The sequence below is a fragment of the Asparagus officinalis genome, chromosome 7 (assembly GCF_001876935.1).
Source record: "Asparagus officinalis chromosome 7, Aspof.V1, whole genome shotgun sequence".
NCBI lineage: Eukaryota > Viridiplantae > Streptophyta > Magnoliopsida > Asparagales > Asparagaceae > Asparagus > Asparagus officinalis.
The window spans coordinates 121,563,849-121,588,257 of NC_033800.1; the positions used below are offsets into that span (position 1 = coordinate 121,563,849).

The 24,409-nt window shown below is 36.2% G+C and overlaps 1 protein-coding gene across 1 annotated transcript; it reads left to right on the top strand.

Moving 5' to 3' along the window:
• Positions 5,772 to 7,812, top strand: LOC109847711. The gene is made up of 4 exons (XM_020416942.1): positions 5,772 to 5,949; positions 6,317 to 7,084; positions 7,182 to 7,300; positions 7,381 to 7,812. Exons 1-4 carry the CDS (start codon positions 5,772 to 5,774, stop codon positions 7,810 to 7,812), a joined length of 1,497 nt encoding a protein of 498 aa, XP_020272531.1.

A 24,409-nucleotide genomic window follows, 5' to 3' on the forward strand; every position in this document is an offset into this window, starting at 1 on the left:
GTAATTTCTTCGATGATGACACCGAAGTGTCGATCGGAACCCTTCTAGATGAGAAGCAAAAAGATAGAGAGTCAGTCGATAATTTTGTCAAGCGCTTCCGTAACAAGGCAATGAATTGCAGAGATCCGGTTACAGAGGAGTTCATCCTGCAAACATGCCACAATAACCTCTCCATCGATGTCCTGGAAGCTCTAGGGGTCGTACCATCCACCACTTGGAAAGAGTTAAAACTACGTGGTGAACAAGCTGAACACTTTCTTAAAAGAAAGAAAGCTGAGAAAAACCGGCCGACGACATCTGCAATCACTGGGAATGCGACTCTCGATCCGAGGTTCCAAAAGGAGTATTCTTTTAAAGATGATGAAGCTCCAGCCATATTGGAATACCTCCTCGCCAATGATAAAATCGAGCTACCGCCTATTAAAGATCAGGAGGGTGCTAAGATGATTACAGATCCAAACTACTATGCATACCACAGAAGGATTCTTCATCCCACCAATATTTGCTTTGGACTCAAAAATAAGATCCAAGCATTAATTGACTCCGGCGTCATATTGGCAAAACAAGCCAAATAAAGACGACCCTAACTCCATGGGATACACGAGTATAAACTGTTTTCCCTTAACTCCGAAGAGTATACGAGTATAAACTGCTTCTCGACACTCCGAAAAGTATAAGAGTATAAACTGCTTCTTCTAAAACTCCAACGGGTATAGGAGTATAAAATGTTTCCCTTGTATATATCGGGAAGTTCCCAGAAGAATACTGTATGCGATATTCTTAGGGATAACCCAATCACTGTAAAAGTGATAAATAAGACATCTACATTTAAACCCTAAATGTTAGAATGTTTTCTTTTACCAAATTCACTAACTCTCATGAGTTACTTTGTTGAGATGAGATTCAATTCTGTAAACAGTTAATCTTTCCTCACAAAACCCCTCACCGATCAAATCGATCGACGAAGGGTACACCAAAATCCGTCATGGATTAAAATCATTTAAACTCCCACATTTCATTTGGTCAAACCTTACTCAGTTAGGACCAAAGCCAAAATCCCCTCTCGATTCATTTAATGAACGAGAGGCCCACAAATCGAGCGATCAAACCTTTCTACAATTTGGATCGTCTCAAAACTCCCACTTGGTTAAAACCTTACTCAGTTAGGACCACAACCAAAATCCCCTCTTGATTCCTTCCATGAACGAGAGGTCCACTTTTAGTTGAATAATCAAACCTTGTGACATTTAAGATTATTCAAACCAATCCAAATTCTCTAAGTGAAGATCCCACTTGGAGTTTTCCTTTGCACTAGGAGATAGAATATAAAATTCGTCCTCTCTGATCATCGGGTTCATCTCTACCAACAAACAAGAGACCAGGAGATAGAATATAAAATTCTTCCTCTCCAATTCTGGGTTTATCTCTACCAACAAACAAGAGACTAGGAGATAGAATATAAAATTCTTCCTCTCCAATTCCGGGTTTATCTCTACCAACAAACAAGAGACCAGGGGATAGAATATAAAATTCTTCCTCTCCAATTCTGGGTTTATCTCTACCAACAAACAAGAGACTAGGAGATAGAATATAAAATTCTTCCTCTCCGATTCCGGGTTCATCTCTACCAACAAACAAGAGATCAGGAGATAGAATATAAAATTCTTCCTCTCCATCATCGGGTTCACCTCTACCAACAAAAAAGAGACCAAAATACTCCAATAGGACACGAGTCTAAACTGTTTCCCTACCCTCAACAGGAAGTTTCTGGAGAATACTACTCAGAATATTATTAAGAATAACTTGAATACTCCAATAGGTACATGAGTCTAAACTGTTTCCCTACCCTCAACAGGAAGTTTCTGGAGAATATCACTCAAAATATTCTTAAGAATAACCTGGCTACCTCCCAACGGGTATACAAGGTTAAACTATTTCCCGAGAACTCTAAAAATACATGAGTATAAACTGTGTTCCTATGAAGACTGATATAGTGATTAACAATGCGGTATCAATTTGATGACAAAAGCTGAATTCACAAGTACAAATTCCAGCTTCAATTCAAGATCCTGACAACGGTCAAGCGATGAACGCCATACCGAAAGAATCTTAGCTATTCTACAAAGCACTGAATAGACTGAGAGACAAAGAGATCAAGTGTTGAAGCCATCATAAGTAAGACCTATCTTATCCAAAGCATCCCAGAACTCCTCTATAAAAGATTGAGTCTGGAATACTTTGGAGGGGGTATCTGTAGGCGTCAAAAAATGCTGAAAGGAATCCAAACACAGCTCAAAAGGAAGTCATCCAAAATGTCAAAAAGAACACAAGTATAGACTGTCTCGCACGCGAGACAGTCTTTACTGTCTCGCACGCGAGACAGACTTGACTGTCTCGCCGTGCGAGACAGTCTTTACTATCTCGCGGGCGAGACAGACTTTTACTATCTCGCCCACACGAGACAGTCTTTACTGTCTCGCAGGCGAGACAGACTTTTACTGTCTCGCCCACGCGAGACAGTCTTTACTGTCTCGCAGCAAACACTGTCTCGACAGCCGAGACAGCAAATGCTGTCTCGCGAGCTTGTTTTCTGCCAACTGTTCCTAGAGGTTATAAATACCCCCCGAAGGCCATTTTTTAGGGGGGCTGATCATTTGGAGCACTTCGGAGCAGACAGAGCAGAGTTCTTGAGCTTTCGGCCATTCCTTGATATTCGAGCTTTGACTTGATTTCAAGAAGAATGACTATCTTACTTTGATAAGATATCGTTTCAAATTCTCACTTCGATAAACGAAGGAAGAATCATTAAACCCCTCACGATTCAATCAGAATCTGTGATTTGGTGGTCCACGAGTCAAAGCGCTCCCGGCACAGGCAAAGATCCCACGCAAGCAGCGATCCAAACAACGATCCTGCGTTTGTTTCTCAAGAGTTGTAATTTTTCCTTTGTTGTGTAAAAGGAGTCTTATAAAAAGGCTATCTCTTTTGAATTTATTATAATCGACCGAAGATATAATGAATTCCACAGCAAAACCAACTTTTGACGCAAACACAATTAACCCTTAACAACCAATATCTAACATTAACAACGAGTCTGCAAAGCTAAAACTAATCTGTAACCTTAACATTTGTAGCGTAAACTTAACAACCAATTTGTAATCCTAACAACAAATATTCAACCTTAACAACTAGGAGATGACCTTAAAAGAAAAATAATAAAATTATAATATGAGCTGAATACTTACTTGTTGCACCTGCAAATACCAAAATGATTGAGAATTTTATCCTCCTCTTCTATCAGCTTGGTAGTAGCATCTGCCAATATTTTAAATTTATGTAAAATTGTGGGGGTACTGATCATAAAATCTAGTGATGAAATCTTTAGGAAAGAGAATCCTTGCATTTAAGTCTTTGAAAAACTTTTCTTCTTCCTCACGCATACGACAATATATAAACGTTTTCTAAATTTCAAGGGAATCACCATGTAGCTCAGCAAGCTGCAAATTACTTTTTCCCCCACATTTTGCTTTTCTTTGATTGCCTTCTTCTTCCCTTCAGTGTAAAGGGTAACTACGTGTTTTGAAGGCTTCAACATCCTTCTGGTTCTTCTTCTTTTAAGGGGTGCAAGCACCCTTATAATCCTCTTTCTCTTATTCTATTTTTTCCTTCATCCTAACACTGAGAGGGACTTCTTCATCATCTATCATATTTCCTTCATCATCAGTAAAAAAATCAACTTCTGATGGAGAGACTTTCTCTGGTGGAGGGACTTCCCTCTTAATATCAATGTCAACCATGTCAGGTGGAGGGACTTCTTCTGGTGGAGGGACTATCCTCTCAATCTCAATATCAGCCATGTCAGGTGGAGTGCCCAAGACAAAAAACAAGATTTTCAAACTATAATTAATAAAAAAAACTTTAAGCTAAATTAGCCTTAACAAACAACTATAAGTTTGACAACCAATATATAACCTTAACAGCCAATCCATATTCTTAACAACAAAGCTATAATCTTAACAAACAATCGTAAACTTCACAACCAATCTTTAACATTAAAAACCAATCCATATACTTAACAACAAAGCTATAACCTTAACAAACAACCAGAAACTTCACAACCAATCTTTAACCTTATCAACCAATCCATATACTAACAACAAAGCTATAGCCTTAACAAACAGCCGCAAACTTCACAACCAATCTTTAACATTAACAAGCAATCCATATACTTAACTATAAAGCTATAACATTAACAAACAGCGTTATAAAAAACACCCTGGGTGGCCGCCTAGGTACCTACCTAGGCGGAGACGGTGCCCAAGGCGTTTAAAAAAGCCTTGAGTGGCCACCTTTAGGCGCTGGGAGTGCCTAGGCGGCCGCCCAGTTCTAAGTGGGCTGCTTAGGCGGCCCGCCCCACAATTAAAAGAAAAAAAAAGGCTAAAACCCCCAAAGGTCCAAACCCAAAACCCAAAACCCAAACCCAAAACCCAAACAAAATAAACTATGTAACCCTAATTCTCACTCACCCGACGCCGCACGAAATTTTCATTGACCGAACTCGTCTTCAACCTCGTCCAACTCGTATTCATCCTCGTCGAAGCTCGAACTCATCTTCAACCTCATCTTCAACACAGCACAAAATTTCCATTGATCGAACTCGTCTTCAACCTCGTTGAACTCGTCTTCATCCTCGTCGAAGCTCAAACTCATCTTCAACCTCGTCTTCGATCTTCAACCTCTGAGCTTCAACGTCATCTTCGAACTCGTCGAAGCTTCGTCTTCAACCTCCGAGCTTCAACCTCATCTTTGAACTTGTCGAAGCTTCTTCTTCAACCTCCGAGCTTCATCTTCAACCTCTGAGCTCGTCTTCAACCTCTGTTCTGTTCCTCATCGAAGCTCGAAGTCGTCGAATCCTCTTGAGTCTCGAGGCCCTTCGGAGTCCGCTTCATCCCTGTAACAAGGTAACTAATTGATTTCATTTACTATAATTACCCTATATTTTAACGTGATAGCTTCCTACAGTCCTACTCATTAGTCATTAGAGATCTTCTCAGTAGATATTTTAGAAGAATAGTGCTTTATTAAATAGGACTGAAAGAGTACAGTTGATTGGTACATATGAATTGTAAAGACAAGAATAATAGAGAAAGAGAACATGGTTGGTGAATTTTGATATCTTTTGGAAATCCCATATAACATTAAAACAGCCAACATGGCTGATGCCTAATTTGTACACGTGTATACATATTTGTTGTATTTTTGTACTCAGTATGTTGTTAAAAGTGTTGATGCCTCCAGCGAAGGAGTCTACGGGTTCCACCACTATCCCCGTACCCCCCGTGAAAGATAGAAAAAACTCAGGAGACATTGGTTGGGAGTTTGGATTTTTTCCGGACCAAAAAATTTGAATATTATGCAATGCCGACTATGTGGACACAAGGTGAATGCGGGGATTCGTCGATTTAAGAAGCATCTTGCAGGGCTGAGGGGGGACACCAAACCATGTTTGCAGATTAGTGAAAAAGATAAACATAGGGTGAAAGAAGTGATTGATGCTAATTTGAAGAAGAAGCAAGCTAAGGAGAGGCACACTATAGAATTAGAAGAAGAACTTCATACGACGAGGCCGTGTGATAAAAAAAGATGAAAATGAAACCATCTCTCCTTCCATATGCGATGGATCTTCAAAGAGGTCTAGAGAGCCTACTGTTGGGCCGATAGACGCTTACGTCGCTAGTGATCCAGAGCTAGCGAAAAAGTTGAAAGGGAAAATGAAGCAGACAGGAGTAAAAGATTCTTTCCTGAAGGAGAAGAGAGATTGGGTGCATGATCAGTTAGCTACTTGGACATATGAAAATGTTATCTCCTTTTATGTCATCTCCATGGATTCCTTTCTGAAGGCATGCATGGCTATTGGAGACTATGGACCGAGCTACAGGCCCCCAGCATGTACATGTTGAGGGAGCTTCTATTGTGAAGAGCCGTTGAGAGAACAAAAGTCTCCTTAAAGACGCATGAGGAGAAGTGGGGCAAGACTGGATGTTCCATTATGACTGATGCTTGGTCGGACAGAAAGATGCGGTCGGTAATGAATCTATGCATCCACTGCAGATCGGAGACAACTTTTTATAAGTCGATTGAAACCAAAGAGAAGGCACATACATGACAATATATATTTGAGTGGGTTAATACGACTATTAAGAAGATTGGAGCTGATAAAGTCATTCAGTTGTCACGGATAATGCAGCTGCAAATATGGCCATGAAGTAGCTTTTATATAGGGTGAGGGCGAGGATTTTTTGGACTAATTGAGCAGCACACATTGTTGACCTGATGCTTGAAAGCATTAGGAAGTTGAGTTTATTCAAAGGAGCAATTGAAAAGGCGAGGACGCTCACCGTCTTTATCTATAGTTATCACAAGACTTTGTCTATGATGCATCGCATTTGTGACAAAAGGGACATTGTAAGACCTGAAGTTACTCGTTTTGCCACTAAATTTTTGACTCTACGGAGTCTTCTTGAGAAGAAAGGGAAGTTGAGATATATGTTTTCTGATGAAGAATGGGTGAGATGCAAGCTTGCAAACTCCGCTAAAGGCTCTAAGGTAGAGGTAATTTCTATGAGTGATAGTTGGTGGACGGTGGTGGCCAAGATCTTGAAGGTGTATGCTCCTATTTTTCGATTGTTAAGGGTACTCGATAGTGACTACAAACTCTCAATGGGATTTGTGGTGGGGATACTTGAAGATATAAAGAAGGAGATTATTCAAGTTTTCAAGAATAAGGAGAAGGATTTCAAGCCCGTGATTAATATTATTGATAGGAAGTCCAAGGATCAGCTTTTTTCTCCCTTGCATATGGCTTCTTACTACCTCAACCCTTACTATTTTTATAGGGATGATGTAGTGAAGAACTGCAAAAGGGTGAAAGATGGATTTCTAGATGTGGTGGAGTTGTTTTATCCTTATGTAGAGCAACAAGTTGAAATTCATACTCAAGAGTTGGAGAGATACAGAGAAGGAAAGAGTTCATTTTCTAGGATTGGAGCGGTGAAGGCTAGAGAGAAATCAGACTTGAACCCAGGTAAAATAATTTTAGAAATTGAATCATTTATGACTTATAAGTTATATATTGTGTCATTGTGGTAGTGAATCAACTAATAATATATTATTTTTTGTAGCTAATTGGTGGTATTTGCATAGTGGTGATTGTCCCTTCATGCAAAATATGGCTAACAAACTTCTTAACTTGACAAGCAACTCTTCTGGTTGTGAAAGGAATTGGAGCACATTTGAGGGGGTAAACTAATTTCTATACTTATGAAAATTATGAAATTCTTCTTAGTTATGTTTTCTAATTTGTGTCCTTTACTTTTAAAGATCCATACGAAGAAGAGGAATAGATTGAAATCGAAGAGGTTAGAGGAACTGATCTATGTGAAGTTTAACTTAAAGCTCAACCAGAAGAATAGGAGAGGAGAAAACAAGAACCTACTGCTATCTAATGATCGTAGTAAGGAACGGGCATGGATCCTAGAAGGAGCAGGCTCTAATGATGAGGAAGAAGTTTATCCGGGCTCAGGCCTTACTTGGAGGATGGTAGAGGGTATATCGAGAGCGGCGGAGAATAGGAGGAGTTCTAGGCTAGCAGGACCTTCAAGTGCTTCTACTTCAGTGATGGATGATGGAGAAGATTCTCTTATCTCAGATGATGTTGTTTCAGACGAGGAGGAGGATTGTGTGGAGATGGATTCTGGAGAGGATAGTGATGATGGAGTAAAGGAGGAACTTCATGATGATGATGATGTTTGATGATGAGATTAGATTAGATGCATATTGTTAATTCATTATATTAGATCTAGACTATTCTTATTTGACTGTCTTTTTGCTGATATTTTGGGACCTAAACTTCTAGTTATTAGATATTATATGTCTTGCCATTTAGTATGTATGCATCTTTGATTGACTATTATAGTTTGGATAGCATATGTGTTGGTATTTTTGTATTTATGCATTATTGATTAAGTATATATATATTTATCTTTAAGTTTCATAATTAAAAAATAAAAAAGAAAAAAAATGCCCAGAAACCGTTTAGGCGCCCACCTAGGTGTCTAAGTGTCGGGCGCCAAGTCCGACGCCTAGGAGCGCCCAGTATTTAATGTAACATTATTAACAAATAATCATAAACTTCACAACCAATCTTTAATCTTAACAATCAATCTATATACTTAACAACAGACCTACAGTCATGTCAACTAATTTGTAAGCTTAACAACAAAATGATATAATTCACAAGTAATAATAAACTTAGCTAACCTATACAAGTTTGTTCCTCCATCACTGTGGACACCTTCTCAGTGTTGGAAACCTCTCCTGTCCACATCACGGGCTTGTACGCTAGTTTCTTATTCTTAAGTACAATTAGACTTCTGCATTGGGCATTTCTTAGCTCCTCTTTCAGCATTGTCACTTCTATAGACAGAGAAGCCACTTCTGTAGATTGAGAAGCTATATTTTCTTGATCAGCAGCTCTCTAATCTTTATATTTTTTTTCTCCATGTCGTGACGTATTTTTTGTTTCACATCATGATCATCTTCCAAAACATCAGTTGATGAGGCAATTCTAGTTGATCAATTACCTCATCATGTTGATCAATCACTTCATCAATATTCTAGGAAATAACCTATGCAATAAAAAGATAGATTATATGTAAAAAATAATAATTAACAACAAAATGATATAATTCACAATTAATCAGTTTAGAGAATAATGCTTACCCATCTTGTAAGAGTGCTATCATCTTCTGATCCCCTTCTGATGTTTGTTTGGGGGATAGGTTGTCTTGGGCTACGTGCCCTACCGGTGTTAATCTTGTCCTTTTCCTTCTTCTCCCTCACTCTCTTTCTTCTTCTCATTCTCTTCTTCTCTTTCACCTTCTCCTACTCCTTCTCTTGAAAATCTCTCCTTCGTTCTTCAAAAATCTTATCCACTCTTTGAACTTGGGCCTATAACTCTAGAAGGTTTATAGTAGCTTGCTAAGCTTTTTCTTCAACTGTGACCAATCTTAGGGATCCCCCAACTTCTCCCAATCTCACCTAATTTGTGAGGGGAGGCCTTGACATACTTCCACATGTTAGCTTCTTAATGCTAGTGAGTTCATAGTACCATAACTACACATAAAAAATAAAAGATTATAAATCTTTCAAAAATAGCAGCAATCATAAAAGCTAAGAAATAACTTTAACAACCAATCTGTAACCTTAACAACAAATCTACAACCTTAACAACTAATCTGTAACTTTAACAACCAATATGTAACCTTAACAACAAATCTGTAACATTAGCAACTAATCTGTAATCTTAACAACTAATCTATAATTTTAACAACCAATATATAACCTTAACAACCAATCTGTATACATAATAACTAACCTGTAATCTTAAAAACTAATCCCTAGCCTTAGCACTTAAGAACTAATAAATAACCTTTACAATTAAGAATAAGCATAACATCTAGCCATTGCTCCAAATAATAAATTGTAGGAATACTTACAGACACAAGCTGGATACACTCTTGCAAATATAAAAGTTCTAGGGTTCCTCAATACCGCTTCAATTATAGCATTTGTCATGTTGAAAATATAGTTCCCCTAAGTAGTGTTCTTTGCTTGTTCGATGTTGTCAACATACTTGAACAAGTGTTTTTATATGCTATAAGAACACTGCAGGACACCAAATCATGCTCAATTGATTCAAGATCTAAAGTAGGACAAAGTCCTTTATATCTTCATGCTTATTTGATCATACAAGTTTCCTAAGTAGATCCTCAACATAGTGTCTGATAGGTGTCGAAGGAGTCTTACTGTTGCCATCCTTATTTTTGGAGAACAAAACCTTTTCCAAATCAGATTGTTTCAATCTCAGTTACGTCCAACAAAATCTTCCTCATTGGAGAATCATGTATGGTTCATAATCCATTCAAATTTAAATGATCACTCAATATTTTCTCTAGTTTTTGTATTTGTGAAGACAAATTTCTTTTTCTTCTTAACCCACTATCTCAACACGTGCTTGAAAGTGGAAAGATCAAGACCAGGAGGGCCAAAATGAATGTAGTGTCTGAAGACACTATCTTCACAGGTATCCCAATACATTTGGTCCATAAGTTGTACTAAAGAATGCATGAAATCATAGTAAGCCATGAAGCTGGATGTAGGACGAAACACTGATATAGCCTTTTGTCTACAAAGAAAAACAATAAAACATAATTCGTTTGTAAATAATTTGTAACATTAACAACTATGTTGTAAACTTGACAACGAAACTGTAACCTTAACAACAAATCTAAAAACTTAACAACCAATCCATAACCTTAATAACTAATCGATAATCTTAACAACTAATGCATAACCCTGACAACTAACAAGTCAAAAGTTAACAGTAACCTTCACAACCAATCGATAACCTAAACAACTAACATATAACCTTGACAACTAATAAGTCAAAAGTTAATAATAAACTTCACAACTAATTCATAACATTAACAACTAACAAGCCACAAGTTAACTGTAACATTCACAACTAATTCATAATATTAACAACTAACGCTTAACCTTAATGACTAACAAGTAATAAGTTAATAGTAATCTTAACAACTAACAAGCCACAAGTTAACTGCAACCTTCATAGCTAATTCATAACCTTAACAACTAACATTTAACCTTAATAACTAATGAATATCATTGATAACTAAAAGCTAACCTTCACAACTTAACTGTAACCTTCACAATTAACACATATCATGCAACATCATAAATAACTAAATTATGCAGCACATTCACATATTTTTGGTTGTATACATGCCTTCCAATTTGCTCCTATTCGTTCCTTTCTTGAGATCCACGAGTGCTTTCATGGCGTCATCGGTGCTGCCCTCTAGATCTGTTTGTTGAATTGGGCTTGTGGGTTGCACTAGGCTTGTGAAGGAGAATGACTAGCTACAACATCCTCTAGAACATCTGTGAATGTTGTGCTAGCATCAGTCAACTCTATGCTCAGACGTCTTTTTACGATGATGTACTGTGATGTGTCGGTTAGGACTTTGATTTAGGAACAGTCGGTTTTGCTTGGACAGATGATAGAGATGGACACGCTCGCCGAGGAGAGGTATTGAGAGAGTGGGAGGCGGTTAAATCAAAGGGCATTTTTGAAAAATAAAATAAAATAAAAGCCTGGGTCATGTGAGAACAGGGTTTTGGTGCTAAAACATTTGGGGTTTTGATTTTGGGGGTTTTGGGAGCTTTGAAAAAGTCTTGGGTGGGGGAATATTTCTCGTTATTTTGGAGGCTCTAAGCAATTTTCCCTTTTTTAATTGTCCAAATTACGCTTTCAACTCATTACAAGGCATTGTAATTTGTGAGGGACATTGTTGGAATTTTTTGAATCAGCGACTTGCATAGGGGTAGAACCAAAAATAGTGACCAAAAGCCAATTTTTCCCTTAAATTGTAGTAATAAATAGATAGGGTCATGCGTAAAAGAAAATCTAGGCCAATCACTTCCATCTCTAGAGAAAGTCACTTTCTACAAAAAAACCCTCCCTTTTAGTAAATTATAGGAAAAACTTTCTATAAAACGGAAATGAACCTTCGTCAAGAGTTTTCCCAAGCGTTTTCTATCAAGTAATTTGGGCGAACCAAACTGGCCCCAAGAGATACTTACAGATCAAGTCATTAGAATAATCACCAGCATAAAGCACGGCTAATCATATATGTGTTCATATAGTATTATGATATATATAAGCATATACTTATGGACCATCTTCTAAAGCAGTTTTATTCTCGAAAATAAAATGTATGCAGATGTTGAGAGCAACCCGACATCAAGTACATAGTTTCAAACTGACATCATTCGAGATCCATGAGAGCACATGTGACGAACAACATCTATAAAGGCTCCTGTAAATGAAGTAATGAGATGAGATTAGGAGTCCGGTTACCCGAGATCGGGCAAGTTCCCTGTAGAATTCAAGCTACTGATTTTAGATGACAGACATTGGAATCGAGGTCGGTCCAAATCTTGCGCTATTTCTAGATTTAGAGCCATGTTTTAAATGAATTTTCTCATTATAATCACCTATGAAACTTTGTACAGGGTAAAGCTATTTATTTAGGGGTTTGTCATCTGAAATAATCTTGGAATAATAAGTTTGTAATATTAGAAACAAAGAGTCTGTAGGAAATAAATGAGAATTGAAATTGTTACAGCAGAGAAAAAAAAAGGATCCAAGAGCTCCGACCTTAACCTACGCGGGAGGAAAAAGAAAGCCTGGAGGTTTCGAAGGAAAAGTTAGTGTGGGTTTAGTGAGAAAAAGAATTGGGATTTTGTGGTAAACAATTCAAAATTTTGGAGGGTTTTTGTGAAATTTACCTAAAATGTAACCCCTTATATCATTCAATTGGAATTATGGAGTTATGTTGACAAAGTATCCAAAAGGCGGACGTTCTATGACATTAAATGTGCACACAAAAGATGTCAATCGTTGGATCTGTGTATGAATCCCAAAATCCAATAATCCAAAGGATGACAATTATTTGGTGCACATTTAATGTTATGGATCCGAATACAGTTGATACTTTTCCGAATTATAGACAAATTAGTAGGGTACCTAGGTCAACAACGTCAAGATACATTCGAGATGATTAACTATGTTATATATTTGTGTAGAAGAAAGAGACAAACCTCCAAATTGTTCTAATTCTCCTAACATCAAAAGATCTAGATGAAGATATGAGATTGATATGAGTAGTTAGTTTCTCAATAATAACTTACTTCCACTATTTCTTTAGATGCTAAGGCAATGTCCAGACCTAGATGAAGTATGTGACATCCACACTTCTAATTTTTTTTCTGCTCTTTAATACTCAGAAGTAAGTCATAAGTAGTTATATCTTGCATGAATCTGGAAAAAATATATTTCCTAGTTACCATAAAATCTAAACGAAAAAGGTGAATGAAGAGGAAGAAATATATATTTTTATATTTAAAATAAATGAACCTTAAAAAAGTGTTATCCCCTTTATTTCTTACTTCATAATTTTAGAAGTTACTTTTTTAATTTACTTCTCACTTATAATACTTGTCAATCAAATGAGCCCACAACAAGATGTGATGTGCATGGAAAATATGTATTTATATGCCTGTTTGAGTTCACGTATCTTACCAATAATGCACACTATTTTTTGTGAAATTATATTTTGTAATCTAATTGATTGACAAGTATTAGAAGAAGTTTCCTCCTAGAAATTTTGAAATTAGTTTCCCAAATATGTTGCATATTTTGAAGTCAATCCCTTAAAAATTTTCACATGTTGTTAACTTGAAGGGCCAATTTCAAAATACTTCAAAAAAATTGAGGAACTAATTTCAAAAAACCTAAATTTGGGATTAATTCCAAGGGGTTTTTATTTCTAAGCCCATTTGTTTACTCAACTTTACCTATAAACTCGATCATTATTACTTGTATCTTTAAACCCAATTCTCTTTTTATATTTGTCTTTAAACCCAATTTTCAAAATACAATACTTAAAGCACTTGTATTTATACAGAAACATGGTAAAAATCCCAAAATACCTCTTTCATTAGCCCTATATAAACCAATCTTTCTCTCCTCATTTTCTCCCTTTTCAACTCTCAAAACTAATTGAAAAAACTAAAAATCCCCCTTCTCGTGACCATCGCCGTTGCCGTCGTCCACCGCCATCGTTGTCGGTCATCGCCCGCCATCATCATAGTCGTTGTTTCCGTCGACACGTCGTCACCCATCGCCCATCTCAGCTCTCGTGTTGGGAACTTTACTTGGATTTTTGTCTTGTTTCTTTTGACTCCGTCGCTATCGCTCATCGCCCGCCGCCGTCCCAGTCGCCGTTGTCGTTGACCTCACCATTGCCCGTCGCCCGTCACCATCCCAGTTGTCATTGTCGTCCCAGTCTGTGGAGGTATACTCTTCTATTCACATATTCATTTAGTTTTTTGTCAAGTAAAACAGGGAGCTTTATTACCAAAGCATGAAGTACAATCTCAAAACTCTCACTCCCTATACATAAAATTAAAATATATGCAAATAAGTGAAAAACTCTCACATGAGAATATAACCTTCTATTTTCTATGATTTTTTCATCCTCTGTATAGAATTAAGCCTAATCTTCAACTCATAGAAAAGATGACTCTTTTACATTTCAGTATGTGGTTGTATTTGCTTAAAGATCAGTGTGTTGCTAGTTCTCTATATACTATACACAGTTGTCGCAAGGCCTGCTTTTACATCCGTTGTTTATCCCCTTTCTAGAACAATTTTTCTCAAACCAGTGTGGAACTTCAGACCAATTTTGATGAGTAGTGTGAACTTGCAAACAATCTCTAATTCTACTCCACACATCTCTACTAAACTGACTTTTAAAAAATAAATGGTTGGCAATTTCATCCTGCCACAAGCAACTATCACCATTTTGTTGAACCTCCTCCTTAAATTCATCTCTCACACTCCTAAAGCTCCATGATTGTCTTTGCCTCTTCTAAATCTCCCATATATTCTGGTTTTTAGGCACACATCATAAAGCCAATGCACCCACAAAGTGTCTTGTTTCATTAACGCGATAACATTCCACATTATCAGGTTTTTGAAACCCAAGCATCCAGATTTTTTAGTCTTTGCAGTTTATTTTAATAAAGAAAAAATGTATAATATTGATAGACAACTAAAGTTAGCTTATGTTTTACTTTAGTTGTAGAAAATTGTACATATAGATTTAGTGAGAATTCCATCCAACGTTGGCTACTTCCGGGACCTTATTCAAAATCGTATTTCTGCTACATTGTCGGAGGGTCAACAGACAGCCCTTCGAGATCCTCCATTCTATGGCTATTTAGATATTCCAGATGTTCCAATACAACCACTTCTAGTGGATAGTTTGTTGTAAGTCTTTGATATTGAAAAAAGTAGTTTCAAAATTAGAGGAAAATGAACCTCCTTTGGTGTTGAAGATGTTGGGAGAATTACAGGTCTTCATATGGGAGGATCTATAGTAGATACGAGGTTTTCATAGAAGTGATCGCAATACAATCAACAAGCTTGTGCTTTCATATAGTACTAAGGATAAAATTGAAGAGGATATGAAGCGTAGGACTAGAAGAGGAAAGAAGAAAAGTAATGAGGGTAAGAAGAAGATTGTGTGTGCTAGAAGGGATAGGATGAGTGAACTTATCGAGGAGATGGCCGAGCGTAGAGATCCTCTTTTGCCACAGATACTCGTGGGTTTCATTATAGGTTTTATATTATGCCATCAAGCTAGTATGAGTTGTCCCTTGTTTGTATTTAGATATGCTAAGAAACTGGACACTCTTAAGGAGTATAATTAGGCTAAATTAGTATATAATTTTTTGCGTGCTGAGATGAATAAGGCTAAGAAAACTATCACTAAGATGGTTGAGGGAAATCGATCTAAAGGTGGTTATATAGGAGGTTTTGCCTCGATTTTGGTGGTAAGTTAACATTTTATATATTTATGTCATTCTCCATTGTATATATTTATGTCATTTAGTCATGTTTATTTTTTAGCTCAAATTTTTATCTTTTTCACAGATATAGTTTTATGAGCTTGTGGGAAAGTTAAGCATTCGCGTAGGAGCTGAATCCCTACTACCCATCCTAAGCTTCTACAAGTATCCAAGATCTTTACAGAGGAATGTAGTGCAGGATTTAGTTAGAGACCCGGATAATTTTAGGAAGCATAGGGCTCTAAAATTTAAAAAGAGGATTGCTGAAGCTGCCACTGCCACTACATCAATTTCCACTGAATCTGCCCCTACAAAATTCAAGAGAAAGGTATATATATTTTTATTCCATGTTAGTTAATAGCTCCATGCTTTTACAAAATAATTTTTATTTGATGTTCATCCCTGAATTGAACTTTACTTGGCTTATTTACGTGTAGGTAATCACTGAAGCTAATTTGGATCAGCTCATACATGAAAAAAAAGTGGAATTAGACCTTCTCTTAAAGATGAAGAGGGATATATTTGGTGAAAAGCAAGAGGATGTTGATAGTGATGGAGGAGATGAGGATGACAGGAATGATGGGGATGATAGTGATGGCGGTGATGAGAATGAGGGGAATGAGGAGGATGAGGAGGGGGATGATGAGGGGAATGAGGAGGACGAAGAGGGGGATGGTGGAGATATGGATGAGGATGTCAGTTGAGATGCGGAGGTTGGTGGAGATGTGGAGGATGGGGGTGATGAAGATATTGATACATTGAATGTAAATAAAGATGATGGTGGAGATAGTGCTAATGATGAAGTGGGCATGGATTCGATAGAAGTGGATGACGACGCCTTTGTTTTTAGCTTGCGCAATATTGTCTTGATTGAAGGCATGGGTAAAACCCCTTCTATCAAAAGAACAGTTCTATCGAGAGCTCAGATTGCTGGACCATCTATGTGTTTACCCTTTGTCCCGCTTGTTGATCGAAAAGGAGTACCAAATTATTCGGGAAGAAAGGAAGTAAGGGATGACGAGAGAGAACTACTCGATAACTTGTGGAAGAACAAAAATATGACCACGTAAGTGTATTTTTGTAGAACCCCATAAATTTTGAATATCATATGAAAAATAGTAATAAGTACGTTATATAGTGATAAATAACATATTTTGATGTTTTAATATGTTAAGGATTAATTTGAGATCAATCCAATGTATATATGTGAGTGTAAATTGGGGACATGCACGAAAACATGCACAACCAGTTTTTGGGCTGTTGGTAGTCGACTACTACTCTGAGTAGTCGACTAACCATCTTAGTAGTCGAATACTAAGAGTAGTAGTCGACTATCGGGGCCGAATCTAGTTTTTCTTTTCAGATTTCGGGTTGGATTTGAATTATATCCGAACCCTGGTCGTTATGCATCTATAAATACACGTTTAAAACCTAATTTTAGAGAGAAAATTCATGAGATCCATAGCCACATTCCTCCTCAAACCCTAAACCCTAGTTTGTGACCTTTCGAGGGAATTTTAAGGTGTTCGTCGAGAGGATGACAGAGTTTTGGCTTTGGGGTCGAAGAGAGATCTTGCACACACGCGGTAGAGGGCTCCATTAGCATCTAAGGCAAGATCATCTTCATCCTCTCATGTACCTTTAATTTAATATATGATTTAAAGAGATTAAATCAATGTTTCATGTCTTTTCTTATTTGTATATGATTAAAAGATAGATTTTGATGATAAATCTGAGATACATACTAGATTTAACATTTTTCCTTGCTGTTTATATTAGATATATGATTATGATCATTAGGGTAAATAAAATTTTTGTTTAAATATGTTAATTAAAGTTTAACTTAGGTGCAAAAACCCTAACTTGAGTATTAATTGAGTTTTCTTGTAAACTAGTCATGTTTGAACCCTCGATTGCTAAATCACAGTGACATGAACGTGTTTAAAATGGTTTATCTCTGTTCAATGTTTAATTATAACCATGTCTAAGTTAATTCATGTTTTAAATTCATGTCTTATGTCAAATTATTAATAATTAAAATGTTAACCCTAAATTTGTGTTAATTTAAGAGTTGAATCATGTGACTTAATCTTTGAAGGTTGATTTCAAAGAACTAAAATCTTTTTCCTAAGTTGCATGTGATTTAAGCAAGTTTTATTTGAGAATAAGTCACTAACCCATCAAAAATCTGAGTTTTAGTTTCTGTTGAACTTAGAGTAGTCAACTAACGGAGAGAGTAGTCGACTACTCCTTACCTGATGCATTGCACAGAGTCTGTTTCAATGCAAAGTGGTCGACTAGTATTACTAGTAGTCAACTACTAACACTTGGTTAAAATATTCCAGGTTCGGGATGAACTCAGTGTAGTCGACTACCCAGACTAGTAGTCGACTACTAAGCCTGATTTTCCTAAAATTTCTTTTGCATTTGTTTGAGATGTATTTGCGGGTTTTGAGCCGCACTCCTTTACATGTAAATTCATGAATACACAAGTACAATGTTGTTTGCACACACATGAGTATCCCAGAGGGGATTATGTTAAGTGTTGGGATGTTTATGGTTCATACACTCGTAGGATATCGTTGATGAGCATAGCTCAGTACTATATCTGATAGTGCGTCAATATAGCAGATTTAAATAGTTCATACATGGAATGGATATCGTTGATAAGCTCAGTTCAGTACTACGTAGGGTAGTACGTCGATATTTTATTTGTACAGGCCATTGAGTCGGGTTTGGATGCTTTGTCTAACAGTCTGTCCGCACGAGGGTGCGATGAGGCTTGTGAGCCGTCTTTTTAGATACGTATATGGTAGGTCGTCCCATACTCATGTTACATACTGAGATCGCTATGAGACTAATAAGCCATGTATACTGTTTAGGATACCTACACGGTAGTCTGTTGCACATGATGATGCTAAGTTTCAAATCTTGCAAAGAGTTGCACTGAGATAGCTAATTGATAGCCTAAGTCTTTAGTGAATGTTAGTTATTGGTGTGATTCACTATTGAACTATAAGACCGAGATACTTTGTTTTTGAAGTATACAGGATTATATGTTAGTATTTATTTTATCTTTCCAGTGATAGTGAAAGATAGTATAAATACGATATATTGATGTCTTTATTTCCTTTACTGCTTTTCTTTACTTCTTAGTTTGAATCAATGATTAGTTGTTCACAATTTGAGACATATGGTATATACATGTGGGTTTTCTTGTTTGGATTATTTTACTCGACGTACCAGTCTCGTGTTGTGAATTTCTAATTGTTGATTTCATTTAGTTTTTCTATTCTTAGTTTGGTATTAATGTTTACATATCTACAATTTGAGACAACGGTATATACATGAGAGTTTCCTTGTTTGGATTATTTCGCTCGACATACTACGTCTCGTATTGTAGATATCTAAATGTTAATTCCACTAGATACAGGGGAAATGAATCTAAGTACACTATGCTTAATAGATAGAGCATCCACTCTATCTAGTAGTCGTTCCTCTGGGAGCGGATGGAGGTGATCTTGCTGGGAGCGGATGGAGGTGATCTTGCTGTAGCGCGCTGACGCTCTTTTTATGGTTCTTTTTGTTGTTTTTCTTTTCTTTCAGGCGGTACAGAGGTACGGAGAGCTGCAGGATGATGAAGTTCTTGCATAGTCGCCGTCACATGAGTATTAGTAAAGGCAGTGTGCCTTAGTAAGATATTTATTTGATTCATGGTGAGATATTTATTTATCTCAGACAGTAGATGTATTTCTGTTTAGACATGATTTTCATTTATGAGATATCTCTTTCTTTATCATGCCTATCGTGTTCAGTTCTTTATTTTGTCTGTTTTGTACCTGCACTTTTCTTTGATTCCACTAGAGGATACTGCTGTGATTGGTGAAACATGTTTATGCACAAGTGTGGTTGCATGGTAGGTTTGATATCTCTGGGTTTCACTTGGACTGCAGCCTTGTGTGAAACCAGGGGCGTCATAATTTTTAATAATCTTTTTTTAACTTTTATAGTGTTTTCATTAATACATGTACTAAGTTTTTTCATATGTAGTATGACATTAGTGTGGTCATCTAGTGATGTTTTGTTAACACGTAAGAATGCATTGGAATTACTTAAAGGAGATGCAATTAGTTGCGACGTAAGTACCCGTTCTTTTCATGCTTCATACAATGCACGTGTAGTATATAACACTAATGTTTACAATTTTATTATGTACATTTCAGGTTATAGACTCATATGTTGTGCTTTTAAATATGTTGATGGAGATGCATCCAAAATATGCAAAGGACATACACATATGTAGTTCATGTGTAACTGTAAGTAGAAATCCAATCTGAGATTATAAATACTATTCATATATTATGTTAAATACTAAATCTTAACATTCTTTGTTTTTTATAGAGATGCATCAACAAAAATAATCCGTCGAGTGTAGAACGCATGTTTAAGCCAATAACGACTACACGTTTCCTTGAACTTGATAAGATTATTTTCCCACTTCTAAACTTCATTTCATTGGCATATGTTGGTATTATCTGTAAAGGATAGAAGGTTTTATCATTGCTCTTCTCTCCACAGATACATGTCTGATGCTATTGATTTGAGAATGAAGCCTATTTCTACCATTCCCGATGCTTGGAATTTGGATATTACATCTTGACATGAGATAGAAAGTGTTGATGTACCTGACACATAGAAACTATATATTGCGGGTCAAAAGTGTTATATTGATATTGTAAATATTTGAACTTGTAGCAGCCTGGATTGCGGGGTGTTCTTGATGTCATACATGTTCAACCTCGTTTCCGATCAACCAATTTCAGTTGACCAAAAGGATTGTGCAAGACATAGAGCTCATATCGTTGCTCTATTTCTATCTGAAGGAATATTTTCCATAAGTGTAATGTTCAGTTGTATGCGGTTTCTTAGAAATGCTGCAAACTTGTATATTTAGTCTACTATTCTTTTGATCTGCATATATTTTGATTTTAGGATATAAACGTGATCCTCAAGCTAAGTTCCCCGGATGCTAGATGTCAACTGTGATATGCAAATTTTTCGTGGTGTATAAATATTTATAAAGTATTGTTCTTAGTTTGTTAGACTGAAAGTAGATAGTGAAAACTATTCTCAATAGTGTTATGTGCTTGTGATATGTGCTTGGTGCTATTATGTGCTGGTTGATGAGGGTTGAAATACTCTGCTGGTTGATGAGGGTTGAAATATTGTGCTAGTTGATGAGGGTTGCTATTATGTGTTGGTACGAAATAATGAAAGTTATGTTCTCAATAGTGTTATGTTCTTGGTGCTATTATGTGCTCGTTGATGAGGGTTGAAATATTTTAATTCTAAGGCTCGTGTTTTTGTCTTGTAAGCTAAAAACTCAAAGGTTTGTAAGCTGATTTTGAGGTAATCAAGTAGCTGCCAGTGAATTGAAAAGTACAGCGTGCAGAACATAGCTTAACTCATGCATATCCTATAAGTATAGCATGATACTTTATAAGTATAACATGATATCATGTAAGTATAGCATGATACGCTATAAGTATAGCATGATATCCTGTAAGTATAGCATAATATGCTGTAAGTATAGCATGATATCCTGTATGTATAACATGATACGCTATAAGAATAGCACGATACGCTGTAAGTATAGCATGATATCATGTAAGTATAGCATGATATCCTGTAAGTATAGCATGATACGCTGTAAGTATAACATGATATCATGTAACTATAGCATGATATCTTGTAAGTCAAGTATAGCATGATATCATATAAGTATAGTATGATATGCAATTTTTTGTGGTGTATAAATATTTGTAAAGTATTGCTCTCAGTTTGTTAGACTAAAAGTAGATAATGAAAGTTCTCTCAATAGCGTTATGTGCTTGTGATATGTGTTTGGTGCTATTATGTGCTGGTTGATAAGGGTTGAAATATTGTGCTGGTTGATGAGTGTTGAAATATTGTGCTGGTTGATGAGGGTTGCTATTATGTGTTGGTTCTCAATAATAAAAGTTATGTTCTTAATAGTGTTATGTTCTTAGTGCTATTATGTGCTGGTTCTCAATAATAAAAGTTATGTTATTAATAGTGTTATGTTCTTAGTGCTATTATGTGCTCGTTAATGAGGATTGAAATATTTTAATTCCAATGTTCGTGTTTTTGTCTTGTAAGCTGAAAACTCAAAGGGTTGTAAGCTAATTTTGAGATAATCAAGCAGCTGCCAGTGAATTGAAAAGTGTAGTGTGCGGAGCGTAGCTTAACTCATGCATATCCTGTAAGTATAGCATGATACTTTGTAAGTATAATATGAAATCCTGTAAGTATAGCATGATACGCTATAAGTATAGCATGATACACTGTAAGCATAGCATGATATCATGTAAGTATAGCATAATACACTGTAAGTATAGCATGATATCCTATAAGCAGATTTATACTTTGTAAGTATAGCATGATACTTTGTAAGTATAGCATGATATCCAAAATTATGACATATCTTTCATTGATCCAAAAAGTATAGCATGTCTTTCATTGATCCAAAAAGTATAGCATGTCTTACATTGATCCAAAAGTATAGCATGTCTTACATTGATCCAAAAAGATGTCACTTCCACAAAATCATAACACAAAACTCATGGATGTTTGAAATATTTTGCTTAGAATATATCTAACCTGTAATAGGTTATCTACATATTCTACGGTTGTGACCATACTATTGACATCTATTATATTTTAACTCTTTATGGAGATTCAATCCTAAAGGAATACACTTTGTCCTTGGTCTGCCACGAAGAATTGATGTTGTCGGTGGCTGAATCACCGTATTTTCGTCATCTATATATGGCTTGTCATCGTCAAGAATTGGGTATATAGAAAAGGAGTAGCATTTGTGGTATGTCTCCATACTAAAGTAGTGAGAAATATAGGAGTAAAGAATGTTGTTATTTTGTCGAATTACCGTCGCCGCACAAGGTATCCTGACAACTTGCCATTCATGACAAGTGCATGTGCGATCATTCAAATCAACTTCAACGGTGGGGAAATCATACACTTCGTACATTCCTGCAGTAGAATGAGCTGCAGAAAGGCAACGTGATTGCTTATTGATATGAATAAGGTGTTCTTTCATAGTAGGAACAAATGATGTGGTCCACTTGTGGGATGCCTCCCACCTTTCAAAACTCATCCTCATCATTTTCTTACGAATATTATCAATTGTTTAGGTAATTGGCAAATAACGAGCTTCTTTGATCCAAGTATTGAATGACTCCGCTAGGTTTGATGTCAACCATCCATATCTACATGCATGTCAATAAATAATAAGTATAGAGGTACATATATCTAATTGATTTGCATTTAAAATTTTTCATAAATTTAAATTTTAACCTCTTCCCAGGAAAATAGGAATTAGTTCAATTTTCTTGGCTCATCATCAACATTTTGTTATAGGCGATCTTTGATTTTTTCCGTAGCTCGTTGCATTTGTTATCATAGGAATGAGAAGTGTATGCATAAACAACCCTCTTTATAATTTGCACACATTCATCTCGTAAAGGTGATATAATGTATTTTTTCGATAAGTTATTCTTAAAATTAGCCAGAAGATGACGTATACAATAAGAGTGATGTGACCATAGAAAACATTTCTTCACGGAATTTTGAAGTCCTTTGTCCCTATTAGAGATTAATACTAACTCATCATCTAGAGTATGGATCTTCATCATTGAAGAGAATGTCTCGAATGCATCCAAAAACCATTCACAATTACTCTCATTCTCTGTTCCGCATATGCAAATTGCTACGGGAAACATTCCCCCATCTCTATTTAGAGTAAGTGCGGCAAGTAAGGTTCCTATATACCTATAAAAGAGAAGACTGGTCATAAAATAAAGTATAATATTTTACTATAAAGAATATTACATTAATTCAACTTTTGATTAGATTGACCTCTACCAAATCTATCAAAAAGATGTGTACCATCCAAGAATAACATTGACCTACATCCCTCCATAAACCCCTTCCAACAAGCATAATAAGACACAAATACTCTTGTAAATCTTCCATCTTCATGCTCTAAGTGAATAATTGATCCCGGATTAGTTTCCATAACTTTATCCTTATACCATCAGAGTTGGTCATATGAATATTTAGTATCACCATACAATTCACGTTGAGCTAGCTCTTTTCCCCACCAAATTCTATGATAAGGGATGTCCAAACTAAATTCTATTTTAAGCTTCTTCTGGAAATTAATTGGGCGATAAATGAGTTGTTCCTTCAAGATGAATTTGAGATGATTAGCATTCCACTTACGAGATGCCCGTCTATATCCTTCCTTTCCTATGCCTCCTCCCAAACAACTATGAGAACTATAAAAAAATTTTACATAGAATCGATCACTATCTCTACGACGGGTGCAATGAACCATCCATTCGCAGTTTGCGGCCTTAAATTTTTCTATCATTCTTTTGCGTTCTTTTTTTACAAAATCAAAGTTAAATCCTCGTGCAATAGAGTAATTACTTAAACTCCGTCGACAATGCTCAACATCATCAAATTCTTGACCAACACTTCTAATAGTATTGTGCCATGCAAGAGGAATCATACTAGAGCTCCCAACTTCCCAAGACATATTTTGTGAAGACGAAGGATTTTGTGAATAAGAAACATATTTGTCACTAGAGGGGGTGTACGGATTACTGCATAGAAAATTGTACAAGAGTTAAAGAAAGTGAGAACTTTAGAATTGATGGTAAAAGTATGAAAGTAAATATCAAAAGTGTAACTTATCTTATATGGACAGTATTAGCTTGTTGCTCAAATAATATCTCTCGATTCATCT

Coding starts and splice junctions, on each gene's coding strand:
- LOC109847711 (XM_020416942.1), top strand. CDS start 5,772: ATGAAGCAGACAGGAGTAAAAGATTCTTTCCTGAAGGAGAAGAGAGAT. Junction 7,085..7,181: donor GAAATCAGACTTGAACCCAG/GTAAAATAATTT, acceptor TATTTTTTGTAG/CTAATTGGTGGTATTTGCAT. Junction 7,301..7,380: donor ATTGGAGCACATTTGAGGGG/GTAAACTAATTT, acceptor TTACTTTTAAAG/ATCCATACGAAGAAGAGGAA.